At 51.5% G+C, this 16,649-nt stretch overlaps 1 protein-coding gene across 2 annotated transcripts in view; it reads right to left on the bottom strand.

The window, feature by feature from the left end:
- rbbp5 (retinoblastoma binding protein 5) overlaps nucleotides 1-14,621 on the bottom strand; it is a 46,359-nt gene extending 31,738 nt beyond the window's left edge. The window contains exons 1-2 of one of the 2 annotated variants that reach the window (XM_086011078.1): nucleotides 13,581-14,621; nucleotides 1,995-2,020 (exon numbers count right to left, since the gene is read on the bottom strand). In XM_086011078.1, the coding sequence (XP_085867204.1) occupies nucleotides 1,995-2,020; nucleotides 13,581-13,599 (45 nt within the window). In that variant the 5' untranslated portion in view covers nucleotides 13,600-14,621. The remainder of the gene's footprint in view (nucleotides 1-1,994; nucleotides 2,021-13,580) is intronic. The other variant, XM_086011079.1, reaches the window with a different exon arrangement.
- Between the last annotated feature and the right edge of the window lie 2,028 nt (nucleotides 14,622-16,649).

The following is a 16,649-nucleotide window of genomic DNA, read 5'->3' as shown; positions in this document are numbered from 1 at the left end:
AGAATTGGAAAGTCTAGAGGTAACAAGCATTGATGAGGGTTTCAGAAGCAGATGGGCTGAGCAGGAGTGGAGACCAATGTTCTCTTTAAGCTGCACGACCGCACAGCGCTCTGCAGCTCCAGCACACCGGCTTTTAAATAGGACAAACCGCGCATGCGCGGTATTTTGAATGAGCTGCGCACCCAAAAAAAATGAAAGGAAACATTGGTGGAGCCGGGCGATATTACGGAGGTGGAAGTTGGCATTCTTGGTGATGGAGAGGAATATGATGTCGGTAGGTCAGCTCAGGGTCAAACAGGACGCCAAGATTGAAAACAGTCTGGTTCAGCTTCAGACAGTGGCCAGGGAGGAGGATGGAATCGGTGACTAGTGAGCGGCGGTTGTGGCGGAGGTCAAAGACCAAGGGTCCTTCACACCCTGCGAATTACCTCTGAAGTGTAGTCACTGATGTAGGATGTATGTGGCAGCCAATTTGCATAAAGCAATGCCCCAGACAGCAAGTGAGCTGAATGACAAGTTTTCTTTTGGTGGTGTTGATTTAGGGGCATGACATGTGGTGAGTGCGGCGTGCTTAGGAGGAACAGGTGACTTTGAAGCTATGGCTCCCAAAGCTCTACAACACTGGGGGTTTTCCTCGCCTCATGTCTGGGTCTGTTGTAGACTCGTTGATAGAGATGGATTGCTGCAATTGGTCAGCAACTCCATTAACATTGTATCATGGGACTACCAGGATGGTAACTGGCAAACTAGATGGACATTGGGTCTTTTTTTGTCGAGCAACTCCTAGGTTAGGGAGGATTGCTGGCCAGGAACCAGGGCTCCCCATTTAACTTCAAACATTTCTATGGGATCATTTACCTCCAGCTGAACAGGGTGAAGGGGCCTCGGATTTTCATTTCATCTGAAAGACAGCAGTGCTAACAGTCCAGCACTACTGCATCAGAGTGCCAGCCAAGATTACGGTATAATTTCAGAGATAGAACTATGACACCAAGGCTGATTCCTTGACCCGAGCTCCCATAGAGCCAAGCCACAGGCGGTTCTGTGCTCCCAACTTTTGATTACCAAGAACCAAGTCCAGACTGATGCAATTTTATTAACTGCCATCTGACGAGAAGGATATACTTGCTTTAGAGGCAGTGGAATGAAGGTTCACTAGATTGATTCCCGGGATGAGAGGGTTGTCCTATGATGAGAGATTGTGTAGAATGGGCCTATACTCTCTGGAGTTTAGAAGAATGAGAGGTGATCTCACTGAAACATATCCGATTCCGAGGGAGGATTACATAGAAACATAGAAGATAGGAGGAGTAGGCCATTCGGCCCCTCGAGCCTGTTCCACCATTTAATGAGATCATGGCTGATCATCCAAATTCAATACCCTGTCCCTGCTTTCTCCCCATATCCCTTGATCTCTTTAGCCTTAAGAAATATATCTAACTCTTAACGGGGTAGATGCGGAGAGGTTTGTTTCCCCTGGCTGGAGAGTCTAGAACGAGGGGGTATAGTCTCAGGATAAGTGGTCGGCCATTTAGGACTGAGATGAGGAGGAATTTCTTCACTTAGAGGGCTATGATTCTTTGGAATTCTCCACCAAGTGCTGTGGATGCTGAATCGTTGAGTATATTCAAGGCTGAGATAGACAGATTTTTGGACTCTAGGGGAATCGAAGGATATAGAGATCAGGCAGGAAAGTGGAGTTGAGGTAGAAGATCAGCCAAGATCTTATTGAATGGCGGAGCAGGCTCGAGGGGCCGTTTGGCCCACTCCTGCTCCTAATTCTTAAGTTCTTATGTAGGAGGGCCTTTCATTCCATGACTGGAACCAAACCCAGACCCCAGAGGTGAAAGGTCAGTGCTTCTGCAACAAATTTACTGCAGTGTATTATACCTCATTACTTTTACATTCTAGAAAGTGTTTACATTGCTGGGATGGTTACTAACTTGACATACAAAAGAACACACAGAAAAATAAAACAGGTGTTTCAATCCTACCTCTGGGTAGTTCTGTCCAAAGGACTCTGTTTAAAAAGAGATAATGAAAATAGATCAACTTAAATACCAAGATATGTCATCGAAAATAATTCAAGATGCTTTTACCATACAAGTCAGATATTAATTCTTGCCACAAGGATACTCTTCCCCTCCCCAACACCTTCCTAGCAGGATTCATAGAGCACAGAAGGAGGCCATTTGGCCCATCATGCCTATGCTGGGTCTTGAAAGAGCTCTCCAATTAGTCCCACTCCCCCTGCTCTTTCCCAGTAGCCTTGCTGTTTAAGTTAGTGGTTGGGGTGCCGATCAAGCGGACTGCTTAGTCCTGGATGGTGTCGAGCTTCGAGTGTTGTTGGAGCTGCACTCATCCAGGCAAGTGGAGAGTATTCCTGACTTGTGCCTTGTAGGTGGTGGAGGTCGTGGATTTGGGAGGTGCTGTTGAATAAGCCTTGGCATGAGTAATTCTTTTTTTTTTTTTTAATTGTATTAATCTATCTCTTCAAAAAGTTTCTTTCTCCAATTTTTCTAAGGGCTCATAAAATATTACTGAAGCTAAAAGTTTCCAAGAGGCCAATTCTTAAATTATATCGAGTTTAAACCATAACACACATTCCAGCTGTTTATCTCCACAAAATTATAAGATATATAATTTACTTGAAACCAGCAACAACTTTATAAAGTATTGTTCGAGCAAGTTATATTATGCAGGATATCCAACGGTCTGTAACTATCTATTGTAGAATAGAAAACAGAACAAAGAATTTTAAAACAGAACAATTCATTGAGAATTGAGCAGGTGAGAAATACAAGATTGAAATTGAGTCTGGAATTCTGTCAAGCATTGAAAAGATACGGAAGAATCTGTCTCAGTCGACAGCACCAAACAACAAAACTGCAATGCCATCTTCTAATGGGCACAAGATATTCAGTCAGTCAATCGGAATAGCTGGTAATAATTTCCATGTTTAAGGGCATACCAAGTGTGAGACAATGCTGATCGGAAATCTCCACATCAGTAATAATAAATATATTTCAGCAATGGCTAATTCACTCACAAATCAACGACGTTACAGGAGGGACCTTCTGTTCGGAAAGAGTAATTTAACAAGTACCAGTATTTCAAAACAAGCACCTTTCTGAATATAACGAACATAAAACTGCCACTGAGTGTTCATTCTGTGTAACACAGAGCTCCTTACACTGGGGTTACAATCTGTCCCAACACAGAGCTCCCTACACTGGGGTTACAATCTGTGTCCAACACAGAGCTCCCTACACTGGGGTTACAATCTGTGTCCAACACAGAGCTCTCTACACTGGGGTTACAATCTGTGTCCAACACAGAGCTCCCTACACTGGGGTTACAATCTGTGTCCAACACAGAGCTCCCTACACTGGGGTTACAATCTGTGTCCAAAACAGAGCTCCCCACACTGGGGTTACAATCTGTGTCCAACACAGAGCTCCCCACACTGGGGTTACAATCTGTGTCCGACACAGAGCTCCCTACACTGGGGTTACAATCTGTGTCCAACACAGAGCTCCCTACACTGGGGTTACAACCTGTGTCCAACACAGAGCTCCCTACACTGGGGTTACAATCTGTGTCCGACACAGAGCTCCCTACACTGGGGTTACAATCTGTGTCCAACACAGAGCTCCCTACACTGGGGTTACAACCTGTGTCCGACACAGAGCTCCCTACACTGGGGTTACAATCTGTGTCCAACACAGAGCTCCCTACACTGGGGTTACAATCTGTGTCCAACACAGAGCTCCCTACACTGGGGTTACAATCTGTGTCCAACACAGAGCTCCCTGCACTGGGGTTACAATCTGTGTCCGACACAGAGCTCCCTACACTGGGGTTACAATCTGTGTCCGACACAGAGCTCCCTACACTGGGGTTACAATCTGTGTCCAACACAGAGCTCCCGACACTGGGGTTACAATCTGTGTCCGACACAGAGCTCCCTACACTGGGGTTACAATCTGTGTCCAACACAGAGCTCCCTACACTGGGGTTACAATCTGTCCCAACACAGAGCTCCCTACACTGGGGTTACAATCTGTGTCCAACACAGAGCTCTCTACACTGGGGTTACAATCTGTGTCCAACACAGAGCTCCCTACACTGGGGTTACAATCTGTGTCCAACACAGAGCTCCCTACACTGGGGTTACAATCTGTGTCCAACACAGAGCTCCCTACACTGGGGTTACAATCTGTGTCCAACACAGAGCTCCCTACACTGGGGTTACAATCTGTGTCCGACACAGAGCTCCCTACACTGGGGTTACAATCTGTGTCCGACACAGAGCTCCCTACACTGGGGTTACAATCTGTGTCCGACACAGAGCTCCCGACACTGGGGTTACAATCTGTGTCCAACACAGAGCTCCCTACACTGGGGTTACAATCTGTGTCCAACACAGAGCTCCCGACACTGGGGTTACAATCTGTGTCCAACACAGAGCTCCCTACACTGGGGTTACAATCTGTGTCCGACACAGAGCTCCCTACACTGGGGTTACAATCTGTGTCCAACAGAGCTCCCTACACTGGGGTTACAATCTGTGTCCAACACAGAGCTCTCTACACTCGGGTTACAATCTGTGTCCAACACAGAGCTCCCTACACTGGGGTTACAATCTGTGTCCAACAGAGCTCCCTACACTGGGGTTACAATCTGTGTCCAACACAGAGCTCCCTACACTGGGGTTACAATCTGTGTCCAACAGAGCTCCCTACACTGGGGTTACAATCTTTGTCCAACACAGAGCTCTCTACACTGGGGTTACAATCTGTGTCCAACACAGAGCTCCCTACACTGGGGTTACAATCTGTGTCCAACACAGAGCTCCTTACACTGGGGTTACAATCTGTATCCAACACAGAGCTCCCTACACTGGGGTTACAATCTGTGTCCAACACAGAGCTCCCTACACTGGGGTTACAATCTGTGTCCAACACAGAGCTCCCTACACTGGGGTTACAATCTGTGTCCAACACAGAGCTCCCTGCACTGGGGTTACAATCTGTGTAACACAGAGCTCCCTACACTGGGGTTACAATCTGTGTCCAACACAGAGCTCTCTACACTGGGGTTACAATCTGTGTCCAACACAGAGCTCCCTGCACTGGGGTTACAATCTGTGTAACACAGAGCTCCCTACACTGGGGTTACAATCTGTGTCCGACACAGAGCTCTCTACACTGGGGTTACAATCTGTGTCCAACACAGAGCTCCCTACACTGGGGTTACAATCTGTGTCCAGCACAGAGCTCCCTCCACTGGGGTTACAATCTGTGTCCAACACAGAGCTCCCTGCACTGGGGTTACAATCTGTGTCCGACACAGAGCTCCCTACACTGGGGTTACAATCTGTGTCCAACACAGAGCTCCCTACACTGGGGTTACAATCTGTGTCCAACACAGAGCTCTCTACACTGGGGTTACAATCTGTGTCCAACACAGAGCTCTCTACACTGGGGTTACAATCTGTGTCCGACACAGAGCTCCCTACACTGGGGTTACAATCTGTCCCAACACAGAGCTCCCTACACTGGGGTTACAATCTGTGTCCGACACAGAGCTCCCTACACTGGGGTTACAATCTGTGTCCAACACACAGCTCCCTACACTGGGGTTACAATCTGTGTCCGACACAGAGCTCCCTACACTGGGGTTACAATCTGTGTCCAACACAGAGCTCCCTACACTGGGGTTACAATCTGTGTCCAACACAGAGCTCCCTACACTGGGGTTACAATCTGTGTCCAACACAGAGCTCCCAACACTGGGGTTACAATCTGTGTCCAACACAGAGCTCTCTACACTGGGGTTTACCATCTGTGTCCATCACAGAGCTCCCTACACTGGGGTTACAATCAGTGTCCAACACAGAGCTCCCTACACTGGGGTTACAATCTGTGTCCAACACAGAGCTCCCTGCACTGGGGTTTACCATCTGTGTCCAACACAGAGCTCCCTACACTGGGGTTACAATCAGTGTCCAACACAGAGCTCCCTACACTGGGGTTACAATCTGTCCCAACACAGAGCTCCCTACACTGGGGTTACAATCTGTGTCCAACACAGAGCTCCCTACACTGGGGTTACAATCTGTGTCCAACACAGAGCTCTCTACACTGGGGTTACAATCTGTGTCCAACACAGAGCTCCCTGCACTGGGGTTACAATCTGTGTAACACAGAGCTCCCTACACTGGGGTTACAATCTGTGTCCGACACAGAGCTCTCTACACTGGGGTTACAATCTGTGTCCAACACAGAGCTCCCTACACTGGGGTTACAATCTGTGTCCAGCACAGAGCTCCCTCCACTGGGGTTACAATCTGTGTCCAACACAGAGCTCCCTGCACTGGGGTTACAATCTGTGTCCGACACAGAGCTCCCTACACTGGGGTTACAATCTGTGTCCAACACAGAGCTCCCTACACTGGGGTTACAATCTGTGTCCAACACAGAGCTCTCTACACTGGGGTTACAATCTGTGTCCAACACAGAGCTCCCGACACTGGGGTTACAATCTGTGTCCAACACAGAGCTCCCTACACTGGGGTTACAATCTGTGTCCAACACAGAGCTCCCTACACTGGGGTTACAATCTGTGTCCAACACAGAGCTCTCTGCACTGGCGTTACAATCTGTGTCCAACACAGAGCTCCCTACACTGGGGTTACAATCTGTGTCCAACACAGGGCTCCCTACACTGGGGTTACAATCTGTGTCCAACACAGAGCTCCCTACACTGGGGTTACAATCTGTGTCCGACACAGAGCTCTCTGCACTGGCGTTACAATCTGTGTCCAACACAGAGCTCCCTACACTGGGGTTACAATCTGTGTCCAACACAGAGCTCTCTACACTGGGGTTACAATCTGTGTCCAACACAGAGCTCCCGACACTGGGGTTACATTCTGTGTCCAACACAGAGCTGCCTACACTGGGGTTACAATCTGTGTCCAACACAGAGCTCCCTACACTGGGGTTACAATCTGTGTCCGACACAGAGCTCCCTGCACTGGGGTTACAATCTGTGTCCAACACAGAGCTCCCTACACTGGGGTTACAATCTGTGTCCAACACAGAGCTCCCTACACTGGGGTTACAATCTGTGTCCAACACAGAGCTCCCTACACTGGGGTTACAATCTGTGTCCGACACAGAGCTCCCTGCACTGGGGTTACAATCTGTGTAACACAGAGCTCCCTACACTGGGGTTACAATCTGTGTCCAACACAGAGCTCTCTACACTGGGGTTACAATCTGTGTCCAACACAGAGCTCCCTACACTGGGGTTACAATCTGTGTAACACAGAGCTCCCTACACTGGGGTTACAATCTGTGTCCGACACAGAGCTCTCTACACTGGGGTTACAATCTGTGTCCAACACAGAGCTCCCTACACTGGGGTTACAATCTGTGTCCGACACAGAGCTCCCTACACTGGGGTTACAATCTGTCCCAACACAGAGCTCCCTACACTGGGGTTACAATCTGTGTCCAACACAGAGCTCCCTACACTGGGGTTACAATCTGTGTCCGACACAGAGCTCCCTACACTGGGGTTACAATCTGTGTCCGACACAGAGCTCCCTACACTGGGGTTACAATCTGTGTCCAACACACAGCTCCCTACACTGGGGTTACAATCTGTGTCCAACACAGAGCTCCCTACACTGGGGTTACAATCTGTGTCCGACACAGAGCTCCCTACACTGGGGTTACAATCTGTGTCCAACACAGAGCTCCCTCCACTGGGGTTACAATCTGTGTCCAACACAGAGCTCCCAACACTGGGGTTACAATCTGTGTCCAACACAGAGCTCTCTACACTGGGGTTTACCATCTGTGTCCATCACAGAGCTCCCTACACTGGGGTTACAATCAGTGTCCAACACAGAGCTCCCTACACTGGGGTTACAATCTGTGTCCAACACAGAGCTCCCTGCACTGGGGTTTACCATCTGTGTCCAACACAGAGCTCCCTACACTGGGGTTACAATCAGTGTCCAACACAGAGCTCCCTACACTGGGGTTACAATCTGTCCCAACACAGAGCTCCCTACACTGGGGTTACAATCTGTGTAACACAGAGCTCCCTACACTGGGGTTACAATCTGTGTCCAACACAGAGCTCCCTACACTGGGGTTGCAATCTGTGTCCAACACAGAGCTCTCTACACTGGGGTTACAATCTGTGTCCAACACAGAGCTTCCTACACTGGGGTTACAATCTGTGTCCAACACAGAGCTCTCTACACTGGGGTTACAATCTGTGTCCAACACAGAGCTCCCTACACTGGGGTTACAATCTGTGTAACACAGAGCTCCCTACACTGGGGTTACAATCTGTGTCCGACACAGAGCTCTCTACACTGGGGTTACAATCTGTGTCCAACACAGAGCTCCCTACACTGGGGTTACAATCTGTGTCCGACACAGAGCTTCCTACACTGGGGTTACAATCTGTGTCCAACACAGAGCTCTCTACACTGGGGTTACAATCTGTGTCCAACACAGAGCTCCCTACACTGGGGTTACAATCTGTGTCCAACACAGAGCTCCCTACACTGGGGTTACAATCTGTGTCCAACACAGAGCTCCCTACACTGGGGTTACAATCTGTGTCCAACACAGAGCTCCCTACACTGGGGTTACAATCTGTGTCCAACACAGAGCTCCCTACACTGGGGTTACAATCTGTGTCCAGCACAGAGCTCCCTCCACTGGGGTTACAATCTGTGTCCAACACAGAGCTCCCTGCACTGGGGTTACAATCTGTGTCCGACACAGAGCTCCCTACACTGGGGTTACAATCTGTGTCCAACACAGAGCTCCCTACACTGGGGTTACAATCTGTGTCCAACACAGAGCTCTCTACACTGGGGTTACAATCTGTGTCCAACACAGAGCTCCCGACACTGGGGTTACAATCTGTGTCCAACACAGAGCTCCCTACACTGGGGTTACAATCTGTGTCCGACACAGAGCTCCCTACACTGGGGTTACAATCTGTCCCAACACAGAGCTCCCTACACTGGGGTTACAATCTGTGTCCAACACAGAGCTCCCTACACTGGGGTTACAATCTGTGTCCGACACAGAGCTCTCTGCACTGGCGTTACAATCTGTGTCCAACACAGAGCTCCCTACACTGGGGTTACAATCTGTGTCCAACACAGAGCTCCCTACACTGGGGTTACAATCTGTGTCCAACACAGAGCTCCCAACACTGGGGTTACAATCTGTGTCCAACACAGAGCTCTCTACACTGGGGTTTACCATCTGTGTCCATCACAGAGCTCCCTACACTGGGGTTACAATCAGTGTCCAACACAGAGCTCCCTACACTGGGGTTACAATCTGTGTCCAACACAGAGCTCCCTGCACTGGGGTTTACCATCTGTGTCCAACACAGAGCTCCCTACACTGGGGTTACAATCAGTGTCCAACACAGAGCTCCCTACACTGGGGTTACAATCTGTGTCCAACACAGAGCTCCCTACACTGGGGTTACAATCTGTGTAACACAGAGCTCCCTACACTGGGGTTACAATCTGTGTCCAACACAGAGCTCCCTACACTGGGGTTGCAATCTGTGTCCAACACAGAGCTCTCTACACTGGGGTTACAATCTGTGTCCAACACAGAGCTTCCTACACTGGGGTTACAATCTGTGTCCAACACAGAGCTCTCTACACTGGGGTTACAATCTGTGTCCAACACAGAGCTCCCTACACTGGGGTTACAATCTGTGTCCAACACAGAGCTCCCTACACTGGGGTTACAATCTGTGTCCAACACAGAGCTCCCTACACTGGGGTTACAATCTGTGTAACACAGAGCTCCCTACACTGGGGTTACAATCTGTGTCCAACACAGAGCTCCCTACACTGGGGTTACAATCTGTGTCCAACACAGAGCTCCCTACACTGGGGTTACAATCAGTGTCCAACACAGAGCTCCCTGCACTGGGGTTACAATCTGTCCCAACACAGAGCTCCCTACACTGGGGTTACAATCTGTGTCCAACACAGAGCTCCCTACACTGGGGTTACAATCTGTGTCCAACACAGAGCTCCCTACACTGGGGTTACAACCTGTCCCAACACAGAGCTCCCTGCACTGGGGTTACAATCTGTGTCCAACACAGAGCTCCCTACACTGGGGTTACAATCTGTGTCCAACACAGAGCTCCCAACACTGGGGTTACAATCTGTGTCCAACACAGAGCTCCCTACACTGGGGTTACAATCTGTGTCCAACACAGAGCTCCCTACACTGGGTTTACAATCTGTGTCCAACACAGAGCTCTCTACACTGGGGTTACAATCTGTGTCCAACACAGAGCTCCCTACACTGGGGTTACAATCTGTGTCCAACACAGAGCTCCCTACACTGGGGTTCCAATCTGTGTCCAACACAGAGCTCCCTACACTGGCATTACAATCTGTGTCCGACACAGAGCTCCCTACACTGGGGTTACAATCTGTGTAACACAGAGCTCCCTACACTGGGGTTACAATCTGTGTCCAACACAGAGCTCTCTACACTGGGGTTACAATCTGTGTCCAACACAGAGCTCCCTACACTGGGGTTACAATCTGTGTCCAGCACAGAGCTCCCTCCACTGGGGTTACAATCTGTGTCCAACACAGAGCTCCCTACACTGGGGTTACAATCTGTGTCCGACACAGAGCTCCCTACACTGGGGTTACAATCTGTGTCCAACACAGAGCTCCCTACACTGGGGTTACAATCTGTGTCCAACACAGAGCTCTCTACACTGGGGTTACAATCTGTGTCCAACACAGAGCTCCCGACACTGGGGTTACAATCTGTGTCCAACACAGAGCTCCCTACACTGGGGTTACAATCTGTGTCCAACACAGAGCTCCCTACACTGGGGTTACAATCTGTGTCCGACACAGAGCTCCCTACACTGGGGTTACAATCTGTCCCAACACAGAGCTCCCTACACTGGGGTTACAATCTGTGTCCAACACAGAGCTCCCTACACTGGGGTTACAATCTGTGTCCAAAACAGAGCTCCCTACACTGGGGTTACAATCTGTCCCCGACACAGAGCTCCCTACACTGGGGTTACAATCTGTCCCAACACAGAGCTCCCTACACTGGGGTTACAATCTGTGTCCAACACAGAGCTCCCTACACTGGGGTTACAATCTGTCCCAACACAGAGCTCTCTACACTGGGGTTACAATCTGTGTCCAACACAGAGCTCCCTACACTGGGGTTACAATCTGTCCCAACACAGAGCTCCCTACACTGGGGTTACAATCTGTGTCCAACACAGAGCTCCCTACACTGGGGTTACAATCTGTGTCCAACACAGAGCTCCCTACACTGGGGTTACAATCTGTGTCCAACACAGAGCTCCCTACACTGGGGTTACAATCTGTGTCCAACACAGAGCTCTCTACACTGGGGTTGCAATCTGTGTCCAACACAGAGCTCCCTACACTGGGGTTACAATCTGTGTCCAACACAGAGCTCCCTACACTGGGGTTACAATCTGTGTCCGACACAGAGCTCTCTACACTGGGGTTACAATCTGTGTCCAACACAGAGCTCCCAACACTGGGGTTACAATCTGTGTCCAACACAGAGCTCCCTACACTGGCGTTACAATCTGTGTCCGACACAGAGCTCCCTACACTGGGGTTACAATCTGTGTAACACAGAGCTCCCTACACTGGGGTTACAATCTGTGTCCAACACAGAGCTCTCTACACTGGGGTTACAATCTGTGTCCAACACAGAGCTCCCTACACTGGGGTTACAATCTGTGTAACACAGAGCTCCCTACACTGGGGTTACAATCTGTGTCCGACACAGAGCTCTCTACACTGGGGTTACAATCTGTGTCCAACACAGAGCTCCCTACACTGGGGTTACAATCTGTGTCCGACACAGAGCTCCCTACACTGCAGTTACAATCTGTGTCCAACACAGAGCTCCCTACACTGGGGTTACAATCTGTCCCCGACACAGAGCTCCCTACACTGGGGTTACAATCTGTCCCAACACAGAGCTCCCTACACTGGGGTTACAATCTGTGTCCAACACAGAGCTTCCTACACTGGGGTTACAATCTGTGTCCAACACAGAGCTCTCTACACTGGGGTTACAATCTGTGTCCAACACAGAGCTCTCTACACTGGGGTTACAATCTGTGTCCAACACAGAGCTCTCTCCACTGGGGTTACAATCAGCGTCCAACACAGAGCTCCCTACACTGGGGTTACAATCTGTGTCCAACACAGAGCTCCCTGCACTGGGGTTACAATCAGTGTCCAACACAGAGCTCCTTACACTGGGGTTACAATCTGTGTCCAACACAGAGCTCCCTACACTGGGGTTACAATCTGTGTCCAACACAGAGCTCCCTACACTGGGGTTACAATCTGTGTCCAACACAGAGCTCCCTACACTGGGGTTACAATCAGTGTCCAACACAGAGCTCCCTACACTGGGGCTGCAATCTGTGTCCAACACAGAGCTCTCTACACTGGGGTTTACCATCTGTGTCCAACACAGAGCTCCCTACACTGGGGTTATAATCTGTGTAACACAGAGCTCCCTACACTGGGGTTACAATCTGTGTCCAACACAGAGCTCCCTACACTGGGGTTACAATCTGTGTCCGACACAGAGCTCCCTACACTGGGGTTACAACCTGTGTCCAACACAGAGCTCTCCACACTGGGGTTTACCATCTGTGTCCAACACAGAGCTCCCTGCACTGGGGTTTACCATCTGTGTCCAACACAGAGCTCCCTACACTGGGGTTACAATCAGTGTCCAACACAGAGCTCCCTACACTGGGGTTACAATCTGTGTCTGACACAGAGCTCCCTACACTGGGGTTACAATCTGTCCCAACACAGAGCTCCCTACACTGGGGTTACAATCTGTGTCCAACACAGAGCTCCCTACACTGGGGTTACAATCTGTGTCCAACACAGAGCTCCCTACACTGGGGTTACAATCTGTGTCCAACACAGAGCTCCCTCCACTGGGGTTACAATCTGTGTCCGACACAGAGCTCCCTACACTGGGGTTACAATCTGTGTCCGACACAGAGCTCCCTACACTGGGGTTACAATCTGTGTCCAACACAGAGCTCCCTACACTGGGGTTACAATCTGTGTCCAACACAGAGCTCTCTACACTGGGGTTACAATCTGTGTCCAACACAGAGCTCCCTACACTGGGGTTACAATCTGTCCCAACACAGAGCTCCCTACACTGGGGTTACAATCTGTGTCCGACACAGAGCTCCCTACACTGGGGTTACAATCTGTGTCCGACACAGAGCTCCCTACACTGGGGTTACAATCTGTGTCCAACACAGAGCTCTCTACACTGGGGTTATAATTGAAGACTTTCATTTCATCCTCCCCGCGCCACCCCACCATCACAGGCCTTTCAATGTTTCCCCCTGGAAGTCCAACCTGTGAACCGCCCCCTCCCTCCCACCCCTAGGCTCCAGCCTGTCCCCCTCCCCCAGGCCACCACTCTCTTCCCCCTCACCCAGCAGCTCCAGGTTCATGCTGTGCGTTCCCGTTGTCCCTCAGGGCTCGCTCTCTGCTGGCGGGTTGGCTCGCCCTCTCAGTTCTCGATGTGTTGGAGGGTGCTGCGTGCTCTCTCTCTCTCTGGCAGAGGTGGAAGGGGAAGGTACACTTAGTCTCGGTCTGGCTTGGTTCCCGCTCTCTCTCAGTCTCTCTGTGGGTGGGTTAGGTTTAGGGTACACTCTCCCTCAGGCCCCGTTCTCCCTGGGTGAGGGTCAGTCTGCCCTCAGTCTCAGGCCACACTCCCTCTGTATCTCTCTGGGTGTGGGAAGGTCGGGGAGGGTAGCCCCGCTCCCTGGGTGGGTGAGGCCACACTCTCTCTCTCTGGGTGAGGGTCAGTCTGCCCTCAGTCTATCTCAGTGTCGGGTCGGGTAGGCCTCTCTCCCTGTCCCTGGGTGTGAGAGGCCCAGTCTTCGGTCCCTCTGTCTCTCTCGGGGTTGGGGAGAGTTAGGGTTAGGGCGAGGGTGAAGGTAGGCCTCTCTCTCTCCCTCTGGGTTAGGGTCAGTGTGCTCTCAGTCTCAGTGTGTGTGAGGCCCAGTGCCTCAGACTCGGGCCCCGCTCTCTCCCTGGGTGTGTGAGGGTCGGGGAGGGTAGCCCCGCTCTCTGGGTGTGAGGGGGTCGGGGAGGGTAGCCCCGCTCTCTGGGTGTGAGGGGGCTCGCTCTCCCTCAGGCCCCGCTCTGTGGGTGTGAGGCCCACCCCCTCAGGCTCGGGCCTCGCTCTCTGGGTCGGGGAGGCCCGGTCCCCGCTCTCTGTGTGAGGTAAGGGTCGGGTTTAGGCCCCGCTCTCTCTCGCCGGCCGCCCACCCACAGTCCCCGCTCCCGCCGCCCTCACTCCAGTCACCCTGAGCCAGCCTGCCTCTCTCTCTCTCTCTCTCTGATCCTTTCTCTTCGCCGCCGGGTCCGCCGCTCATCAACCCTCCCCGGCGCGGAGAGCGTTTCCCGCGACACAAGGTTCCGGGATAACACTGTCCGGATACTCTCACTGGGACTCTCCAGCCCTGTACACTCTCACTCACTCACTGGGACTCTCCAGCCCTGTACACTCTCTCTCTCACTGGGACTCTCTCGCCTTGTACACTCTCACTCACTGGGACTCTCCAGCCCTGTACACTCACTCACTGGGACTCTCCAGCCCTGTACACTCTCACTCACTGGGACTCTCCAGCCCTGTACACTCTCACTCACTGGGACTCTCCAGCCCTGTACACTCTCACTCACTGGGACTCTCCAGCCCTGTACACTCTCACTCACTCACTGGGACTCTCCAGCCCTGTACACTCTCACTCACTCACTGGGACTCTCCAGCCCTGTACACTCTCACTCACTCACTGGGACTCTCCAGCCCTGTACACTCTCTCTCACTCACTGGGACTCTCCAGCCCTGTACACTCTCTCTCACTCACTGGGACTCTCCAGCCCTGTACACTCTCACTCACTCACTGGGACTCTCCAGCCCTGTACACACTCACTCACTGGGACTCTCCAGCCCTGTACACTCTCTCTCACTCACTGGGACTCTCCAGCCCTGTACACTCTCTCTCACTCACTGGGACTCTCCAGCCCTGTACACACTCACTCACTGGGACTCTCCAGCCCTGTACACTCTCTCTCACTGGGACTCTCCAGCCCTGTACACTCTCACTCACTGGGACTCTCCAGCCCTGTACACTCTCACTCATTGGGACTCTCCAGCCCTGTACACTCACTCACTGGGACTCTCCAGCCCTGTACACTCACTCACTGGGACTCTCCAGCCCTGTACACTCTCACTCATTGGGACTCTCCAGCCCTGTACACTCTCACTCACTGGGACTCTCCAGCCCTGTACACTCTCACTCACTCACTGGGACTCTCCAGCCCTGTACACTCTCACTCACTCACTGGGACTCTCCAGCCCTGTACACTCTCACTCACTCACTGGGACTCTCCAGCCCTGTACACACTGATGTGCCTCAATAATCCCGAGACTCGATGTTAGCGAAACAAAACAAGGCTTTTATTAACTTAGAAGATAACACGCAGTGGAGAGAGGTATTTTCCATCTGGAGCTCTGCAGTACTGGATATGAGGCCAGACTGAGCTGGCTTACATAGAGGCCAGGTATGGGCGGAGCCCTACACACAACACATTCCATACATTCCAATATACAATACAATGGTGAGGAGAAACCTGAAACCAACCACAGTCACAGGCAATACAATGGTGAGGGGAAACCTGGAACCAACCACAGTCACAGGCAGTGATGAATGGAATATTTCATCACATTCACCCCTTCTATAGATTTAGTCTGTTCGGGGGTTTGGTAGTCCTCTGCGACCGACGTGGCTGTTGTGGTGTCGCGGGTGTCAGCTGGGTGTCCCCGGTGGCCTCCTGGGTCTCTGCCGGGGGTGCCGCCAGGGTTGTTGAAGGGGTAGTTGGTGGGGGTGCCGTTGGTCGATGTTCTTCCGGGGGTGATGAAAGAGTAGTGGGTGGGTAAGAGTTGCTGTGGTCGTTGTTGCTGCTATTGCCGTGGTTGTTGTCGTTACCGGCTGGGGCGACGTCTTTTATTGACACGGTGTCCTCCCTTCCGTCGGTGTGCCGGACATACGCGTATTGGGGGTTGGCGTGGAGTCGGTGCACTGGCTCCACGAGAGGGTCCGTCTTATGGCCCCTCACATGCCTTCGCACGAATACCGGACCTGGGGTGGAGAGCCATGACGGCATGGATACGCCTGAGGTGGATTTCCGGGGAAAGCTAAACATTCGTTCATGAGGCGTGGCATTAGTGGCAGTACACAATAGCGACCGTATCGAATGGAGCACATCTGAGAGGACTTCCTGCCAGCGGGAGATAGGGAGGCCCTTGGTCCTTAGAGCTAGAGTGGCTGCTTTCCATACTGTCCCGTTCTCTCGCTCCACTTGACCGTTACCCCGGGGGTTGTAGCTGGTGGTACGGCTCGTGGCGATACCCCTGGACAGCATGTACTGGCGTAGCTCTTCACTCATGAAGGACGCCCCCCCTATCCGTGTGGATGTAGCTCGGCATACCGAA

Source organism: Somniosus microcephalus, chromosome 18 (genome assembly GCF_052327205.1).
Source record: "Somniosus microcephalus isolate GS21.2 chromosome 18, FLI_Smic_1.0, whole genome shotgun sequence".
Classification (NCBI taxonomy): Eukaryota; Metazoa; Chordata; class Chondrichthyes; order Squaliformes; family Somniosidae; genus Somniosus; species Somniosus microcephalus.
This window is presented reverse-complemented; position numbering and strand designations above follow the sequence as displayed.